General features: G+C 41.0%; 2 protein-coding genes across 2 annotated transcripts; one reads left to right on the top strand and one right to left on the bottom strand.

The window, feature by feature from the left end:
- Positions 1 to 315: 315 nt before the first annotated feature.
- Positions 316 to 2,453, bottom strand: LOC125537902. Its single transcript, XM_048701226.1, has 3 exons — positions 2,197 to 2,453; positions 1,213 to 1,593; positions 316 to 1,136 (listed from the first exon to the last, which is right to left on the bottom strand). The coding sequence occupies exons 1-3, from the start codon at positions 2,228 to 2,230 to the stop codon at positions 559 to 561; spliced, it is 993 nt and encodes a 330-aa protein (XP_048557183.1). The 5' UTR covers positions 2,231 to 2,453; the 3' UTR covers positions 316 to 558.
- A 5,234-nt stretch (positions 2,454 to 7,687) lies between these two features.
- LOC125541674 lies at positions 7,688 to 8,446 on the top strand. Its single transcript, XM_048705019.1, has one exon. The coding sequence runs from the start codon at positions 7,856 to 7,858 to the stop codon at positions 8,072 to 8,074; it is 219 nt and encodes a 72-aa protein (XP_048560976.1). The 5' UTR covers positions 7,688 to 7,855; the 3' UTR covers positions 8,075 to 8,446.
- Positions 8,447 to 8,908: the final 462 nt, after the last annotated feature.

Below are 8,908 nucleotides of genomic sequence, written 5' to 3'. Positions count from 1 at the left end.
TTCCAAGTGGAGATATGAAGTATACAAATGATATACATTCTCTCAATGAGCGACGAGCACTAGGTAGTACAAAAAGGGATGAAATAGCCAATGCCATGTGGAATGACTATCAAGACTATCTCAGGCGGACTAGAAGAAATACTGCATAACTTTCATTTGTTCTCCTTTCTATATATGTTTTTGTTCAGAAGTGTACTGAATAAAATAAATTCATTTATTTTAGCAATATTTTTTGGGTAGGTTGGATGTCTCATCAGTACAATAAAATAAATAGAATATTAATATTGTATACGAGGAATGAATAAAAAGAATAAATAGAGTTATTGTGCTTCCTTTATTCACAATATGGAAAGAAACATGATACTACTTAATTGGCAACGATTCATGGAACTGAACGAACATATAAATGAAATGGTAACATGCTTAAATAAAATGTCTCCTGCTTTGGTAACCTTCAGACATGCGAGGCCATCACTTCTTTGATAATCACAGAAAGAACATCATTGTCTACTTCCATGAATGTTTGACGGTTTAGCATATCTTCTTTCAGATGGTTAATCATCTTGTGCTGGTCACTTGGTGTGAGTCCAATGTTCTAAGTTTCTGAATACAGTTTGGCATGCCATAAGGATCATTTTTGGGATCATTCCTTTCCATTTGGGCCATCTTGATTTCCTTGTAGCTGTCAATTTGCTTTGTCTTCATTTCCTTATAAGTCTGCATTTCTTCTTCCCTCACGGAAACCAAGTTGGCCAACACAATGTCCTTGCCTCTTTTACCCTTAGTTTTGTCACTTCCATCATCAGATCCTTTTGAATTCCGAAGCCTCTTCCTTCGAGGTGAACCCACACTTGTTAAATCTTCTACTGCTGAAACATGATTTTCATTACCCCCTAAAGGTTCTGAATATCCACCATATGATAAATCAACATCATCACCATATATATTTCCGCCCCAGTCATATTCTGGGATTGCTGATCCTGGAGTAGATAGTGTTGCCTCAGGAGAATCCATACTAGCAGCCCTCATAACATCATCAGTATAGCTTCCATTTTCAGGAAGATGGGACATATTCTTGTACCTCTCTTCAGTACCATTAGTTGTCCTTTTCCAATGCTTGCCTTCTGCCATTTTACCTGCATACAAATTAGGTGACTAATAAGTGACATGATAGGAGTAACTTCTTAATTTTAATCATTGTCAGAAACAAACCTTCATGAATTTCATATAGAACATCATAGTACGGGAATGGTTTGTGCCTCCACTTGCGTTGTTCACTTGATAGCTCCTCCCATTTTTCATCTAGAGCCGTTGGAACTTTGTTCTTGGGATCCCAACCAAATCCACTCTTGTCTACAATAGACTTGACGACATTCAGTTCCTTCTTCAGTCTTTGCTCCCTATCTTTCAGCTGTTGAACAGTAAAATTAGCTCCAGGAGGTCTCGCATTTAATCGGTCTTTCATAGCCTGCCATCCTTCCTTTGTCCACCCATTTTGGCCACGGTACTTCCCCACATCTGAGTACTCTTTCATCATTGACACTAGAAAACTTAAGCGACCATTAGTCCATGCCGCTCTGTCCTTTTTTGGCTCTGCAATTGTTTTGTAATTATTAGTTGAAGATTGGCCTAAATAGCAAGTAAATACGATGCGTCGCCAAGTAAAAGATGATGTACCTACTCAACAGGACTACAATTAGATGCTGAGCTAACTAGACAAGTGCAAGAAATAGATCGATCAACCGGCCTTCAATGGCACTATTAATTTAACCAGACGTACATCATTGTTCATTAATCAACTAGATTAAAGCAATACAATCTTGGGAGTGTTGCTATCATATTTTTTTCTATACGTGCATGTACCTCCAGTCCGGCCAAAATTCTATGTGCGTGTAGTGCGTCGTTGCTACTGCATCGGCTATCTAGCATAGCCTTGTGCGTACGAGTGTCTCCAGACAGACAAATCGATCTACTCCATGAACTAATCAAGACGTGCGCTACTAGCCGGAAATTAATCATTGGAAACGACCTAGAAGCTTGGAAGATCACTGAAAACTAATCACTACCCTCGTCCCATCCAACGTTGACATCCACTGCTTGGAAGATCGGAATGGAGTATATTCAATATGCCGCCCCTTGCGTTGCATTCATCAGACTGGACAAATATCTAAGGATAGGCCATAGACGAGCGCATACCTTTTTTCCCTGGTGATGAGCTTGATTGACTCATGGCCGAGAGAAGAGATGGGGGACTCGCAGGTGACGCCGGCTGGAAGAAGAAGCACCTAAGAGAACGTATGTGAATCAAACAGAATCGGCTAATAAGCAGGAGATAGAATTGGTTTGCGAGATAATAACAGTCAAAGGAAAAGTAGGAGGCGATCTCATCTGGATATAGACGGCGACGTCAAGGGCGCTCCGTGTTCGGTTTAGAAAAAAGAGCTCGGGACCTCTCTTTCCGATACAGCAAAAATACCGTGGTTTCTGAGATACTGTGGTTTATAGGACTTCAGTTTTTCTGAAGCCAAACACATCAAAGTTTTCAAAACCATGGTTTTTACCGAAAACCGCAATATTCTCAGAAAACTTAAAAAAAAAAACTTGCTGCCAAACGCAGCCTAAATCTTTTAAGTAATAAAGCTCCCTTTTTCAAAAAAATGGGCTAGGCACGATAGAAATAAATGTCCTGTAATCGAAGCAATGACGTGTGGGATGGACGCATGAAAAAAAAGGGTGTGAAACAACGAAACTCACGGAGAGTTATTCTAGTGGTAGGTTTCACACAACGAAACTTGGTATGTACATATGTGTGTGTAATGCAAGTTTTGACGGATAGAACTTAAACTACGATTGTAAGTTAGAAAAGAAACAGGAAGTAAGTTTCGTAAAATGTAACTTGACAGAACAAGATCTATAAGGTTAGAAGAATGAAATCGTAATGTCATCGGTGTTATGTTTTCAAGGAATTCTACATGAAATTGAGTAGCTCAAAGGACTTCTCGGTGTTCCTTTTGCTCTTGAACTAGTTATCTTAGCTTCTTAGGTAATCTAGAACACCAAAAATGACTTCGTCTTCAAGGATTTGGTCCCCAATATTTGCAGTTGTAGGCGGATATTTAAGGAGGAGCTCAAGTGGATTTTGCTACGAGCCCAGAGGCAGTCTTACCTCAACTTTGAATCATGGGTGAACTCTTTTTTTAGAAAGGAGGTTAACCCCCAGCCTCTGCATCATTCGATGCACACAACCATTTTATTAAGAAAAGAGGTCCAAAAGTCTTCTCAAGTGGTCTTAAAAGATATGAAGAAACAAATGCCACATGCGGCCAAAAATAAAAAAAGGCACAACCGGCTATAATAGATCAAGATGTTTATACACCTAGCCTATTACTGGACCGCCATCCATATTGGTTGTATGTATCCCGTGCAACCGTTCCCCATCGGTTGCACCCAATAGCCATGTGCGCCCTGTGGTCCGTATGGCTCAGCAAGGACCATGTACGGATCCATGTAGACGCTCTGAAGATGACCTGCAAAAAATTAGTAATGTTTTGTCTGCTAAAGGCAACATCATTCCGACAATTCCATGTCGCCCAAAGCAACGCACATGCTCCGACTCTGATTTGTGTAACTGTCTGAGGTACCACCCCATCCAGCCAGTCATGAAAAAACTGTGATATTGAAGTTGGCGGAGTGATGTTAAAAGCAACATGAATAGTTCTCCAAAGTAATCTAGCAATCGGACATTTAATAAGTAGATGTTCAATTGTTTCATTCTGGTCACAAAAGCAACATCGTTGACTCCCTTCCCAATTGCGTTTGGCTAGATTATCTTTGGTTAAGATTACACCTTTGTGAACAAACCACATAAACACTTTTATTTTCAACGACACCTTAATTTTCTAGATATGGCCCGACCTTGGGATGTCTCCAGTATTGATTAGATCTATATACATTGATTTAACCATGAAAACACCTGACCTCGTTAACTTCCAACTTATTGTGTCATTGGCATTCAAAAGATTAATCTCAATTAACCTACGCACAGGATGCAACCATGTATCCCAGCGTCGACCCACAAGTTCCCGTCGAAATTGAATATTACGGGGAATGGACTGCAACACAGACGCAACAGAAACTTCTTTCTGTTGTCAATGTGATATAAAACTGGATACTGTAACACTAATGGAGTGCCCCCTAACTAGGTATCCTCCTAGAATCGAGTTCGTTGCCCATTCCACACTTTAAATGTCACTCTGTTAAAGAAAGCAACCTTCGTCCTCACAAGTCCTTTCCAAAAAGGTGAGTCCGACGACTGTACTGTTACCTGAGCCAAAGACTTAGCGTATAAGTATTTGTTTCGAAGTAACTGCAACCATACACCCTCAGTCTCCACTGAAAGGTGGTATAACCATTTGCTCAATAAGCACCTATTTTTTACTTCTGAATTCTCAACACCCAATCCGCCCTGGTCCTTTGGTCTACAAATCATCTCCCACTTGGCAAGCCTATACTTGGCCTTATTCTCATCAATTTGCCAAAAGAATCTGGATCGGTAGAAGTCTAATCTTTTCTGTACTCCTACTGGTACTTCAAAGAAAGAGAGGAGGAATATTGGCATGCTCGTTAGCACCGAATTAATAAGAATTAACCTTCCTCCGTACGATAAAAGTTTGCCTTTCTAGCAACTTAATTTCTTCTCAAACCGATCCTCGATGCATTTTCATTCTTTATTAGTAAGTTTGCGATGATGAATTGGTATCCCTAGATATGTAAAGGGAAGCGCACCTAATTCACACCCGAACAACTGTTTATATCTTTCTTGCTCCTCCTTGGCACGTCCAAAGCAGAACAATTCGCTCTTATTAAAATTGATCTTGACTCCGGACAGTTGTTCGAATAAGCAAATAACTAACTTCATGTTCCTTGCTTTCGCGAGGTCATGCTCCATGAAAATAATTATGTCGTCTGCGTATTGTAGGATAGATACCCCATCATCCACTAGATGTGGGATAAGACCACCTACCTGACCATCTTATTTCGCTCTGTTAACAAGCACAGTCAACATATCAACCACAATATTAAAAAGTATCGGTGACATGGGATCGCTCTGTCTTAATCCTTTAAGCGTTTCAAAATAATGACCAATATCGTCATTAATTTTAATACCAACACTACCTCCCTGCACAAAGGATTCGACCTGTTTTCTCCAGGCTTCGTCAAATCCTTTCGTGCGCAAAGCTTGTTGCAAAAAAGGCCACTTGACTTTATCGTAGGCATTTTCAAAATCCACTTTGAAGATCACTCCATTAAGTTTCTTCGAGTGGATTTCATGAAGGGTCTCATGCAAGACAACCACCCCCTTTAGGATATGTCGTCCTGGCATGAAAGCGGTCTGTGTTGACTGCACCACACTGTGCGCAATCTGTGTGAGACGGTTTGTGCCAACCTTCGTGAAAATTTTAAAGCTCACATTGAGCAAACAGATCGGCCTAAACTACTCAATGCGGACCGCTCCCTCCTTCTTTGGAAGCAAAGTGATATTCCCAAAGTTTAATTTGAAAAGTTGCAGGTGTCTATTAAAGAGATCATTGAACATAGGCATCAAGTCACCTTTAATAATACCCCAACACTTCTTATAAAATTCCGCTGGAAAACCATCCGGACCAGGAGCTTTGTTGTTTTTCATTTGAGCAATCGCTTCATACACCTCCTTCTCCGAAAAAGGGGCTGTAAGAATCTCATTCTCATCATCTCGAAGTTGAGGTATGTCATCAACTCTGTCCTCATCCAGGTTGACAAAATTCTCAAATGGATCCCCGAATAATTGTTTATAGAAATTAGAGATGTAAAGCTTAAGGTTCTCATGGCCTACAATCGTTTCCTCATCCTGTTCAAGTTGGATGATTTTCTTTTTCCTATGTTTTTTCATTAGCAATCATGTGGAAAAATTGAGTGTTGTTGTCCCCTTGAACCACTTGGCGTACTTTTGCTCTACGCGTCCACTTCATTTCTTCCTCTCTAAGAAGCTTTGCCAGAGTGACCTCGGCCTCCCTCTTAGATACCGGTCATCTATGGCTAGAGGCACACTCTCTGCCTTAATGTCTAGATCATCAATCAACTTGAGAAGTCTCGCCTTCTCAAGTCTATAAGCTCCACTATTATTCTTAGCCCAGCCTCTAAGGAACTGTCTAAGATGTCTAATCTTGTATTGCCATCTTTCCTCCGCAGAGGCACCTCTTTGCTCAGCCGCCCACTCCCTTGCTACCAATTCAAGGAAGTCCTCTCTCTCGAACCATGCATTTTCGAAAGAGAAAACACTCTTATTGCCCAAGTGAGTCGCCTCACCTGAATCAACAAGAAGTGGCGTATGATCAGAAACTCCTCTAGGCATTGCCTGCATTGACACTAGAGGAAATTTTTGTTCCCACTCAGCACTCGTGAGAACCGATCCAGCTTTTCATAAGTCGGGGTAGGAAGATTATGTGCCCAAGTAAATTGCCTACCAGTGAGCGCAATCTCACGTAGGTCCAAACTTTCAATGATCGCGTTAAACATAAAGGACCATCTGGCATCAAAATTATCATTGTTTTTCTCCTCTCTTCTTCTAATGATGTTGAAATCCCCACCTACCAGAATGGGTAGAGTCTCCCCTCCACAAATTCTGGCAAGATCGGCAAGAAAGTCCGGTTTGAGTTTGGTCTCCCCTCCGCAATCCAGAATGGGTGAACTCCTTTAGATAGTTCCCCTTTTGATTCTGCCGTTGTGTTTGTTGCATTATTTTCTTTTACTAAGTAGGTTTTGTTTATTTTCTGTCAGTATATATTCATTTTCCTTGTTTGTTTGTTTGTTTGAGGACCTTCTTTTGTATCCTTTATTCCAAAAATCAATAAAAAATACATAGCAGTCATGTTGTTTTCCTAAAAAAAGACGAGCAAAGAATTGAAAGAAGAACATAGATGAAGAAGGTGAACAGTAACAATGGCTGGCTGGAGCATGATTGAAAAGAACAACCGCTTTAAAAATAAAAGAACGAATTGAACAAAATGGGACGATCCAGCCTACGTACACGAACATAAATGTAGAAAAACAGTCGTGGTCCAAAAACGTACACGAACAAGTTTCCGGATCACGACGCAAATCAACGGCTCTAGACAGATGTGCCTATGTGAATTTCTGGCTTGTACTTATCATCTCAATTATCTCATCACAATCCAAATTAAGCATACTCCATTGCCCCTCAGTTGGTTAATTAGCAAGGATTAGGCCGTGGACGACTGCATAAGCTTGAGTATTCTATAGTCTCACCTAAATAGCTTGGCGTAATCATGGTCATAGCTGTTTCCTGTGTGAAATTGTTATCCGCTCACAATTCCACACAACATACGAGCCGGAAGCATATATAAAAGCATTCAGATCATTAAAGTAGTGACCTAAATACTTTTATATTTTTTTACAGAGGAAGTAGTCATCAACGTTTAACACTTTCACCCAAAAAAAACGTTTAACACTTTGATAACTTCCACCACCCCACTCGGCGGCTTCCCCGACACATGATTTCTAATCTTTGGCTTCGCAGTTGATTGGCTTTTGATTTTACGTCCAAATCAAAAAAGCACACCACAATGATATACCCTCATCCGACGGCATCCGAATCCTTTTCTTCTTCTTTCAGCATCAGAGCAGCTGTGCATGTCTCGTTGGCCATTAATTCCTCCCTCCCTTTTCCTTTCCACGTTCCTTCTCGCTCATCCTTCTCATCAACACAAACGCATCTTCCACCATCAGCAGCCGAGGCAGCCGGTAAGACACAGTGGCCAGCAGGACTGCACTGCCGCAGCAGGAGTGTATACTGTAGATGATGGACTGGGCCCCTGTGGTGGTAGGGGTGGTGTTGTTCGTGGTGCTCACGCCGGGGCTGCTGTTCGAGCTGCCGGGGACGTATGGGAGGATCGACTTCGGCGGCCTCCGCACCACCGGCAAGTCCATCTTCGTCCACACCCTTGTCTTCTTCACCATCTTCGCCGTCATCATCCTCGGGTTCGAAGTCCACATCTACACCGGCGCGCCTAGCTAGCTGCATATGCATTACATGCCTGTGTGCCTCACCTAATGAAGCACCTCTCGCCAACGTTGCCAAGCCGATCAGCATGCGCCCTGTTTCATATACGTGTGGTTAATTCATTGGTCAAGGTGGCCACATACTCCCTCCGATCCAAAATAGTGGCGCAGTTTTGAATTAAGGTTAATTCAATCTTAATTCAAACATGCGACACTTGTTATTAATCAAAGTGAGTAGTTTATGACTATCTCTGTACCGTCTTATATTAAGTTACACAGAACGTGGACACTAAAGTAGTTCGGTGAACTGCAGCTTATTGTTCAGCCTGTACCAAGCGATCAAAGTCTTAATTAACATGCAGCTTCTCATGACCTTTTGTTGGATTCATCAACATCAGCATAGTTTCGTTTCATTTGGTCTTTTGTCATAGGGTTTGTGGTACATCACGGACGATCCATTTTGATGATCTCGGACTTTATATTTATGTAAGTTGTTTCATAGGTGCCAGGCTTTGGTTGGCATCGGTTAATAACCAATACAGTCTTTTTAAATCTCGGTCAACTGAAATTTGATTATATCTCAGTCGATGCTATATTCGTAAGATCTTACATTAAGATCCCTGCATGTTTTTCTTTCTTCTTTCTTAAATGTTATGTCACTTGACCGAGACCTAGCCACACTCTAACCAGTAATATATGGTTGTGTGCATCACTCGATGCAAAGGCCGAGATTTATTATCTTTTTTCAAGGAAAAATAAATAGAAACATACTGAAATAAGTTTAGGACTATGCATGTAAAGTTTAACCTCAAAATACATGTAATATTTTCTGTTTTCTTTAAGAAAGATC

This window comes from Triticum urartu, chromosome 2 (assembly GCF_003073215.2).
Source record: "Triticum urartu cultivar G1812 chromosome 2, Tu2.1, whole genome shotgun sequence".
Taxonomy (NCBI): domain Eukaryota; kingdom Viridiplantae; phylum Streptophyta; class Magnoliopsida; order Poales; family Poaceae; genus Triticum; species Triticum urartu.
The sequence above is the reverse complement of the archived record's forward strand: the minus strand, read 5'-3'. Positions and strand labels throughout refer to the sequence as shown.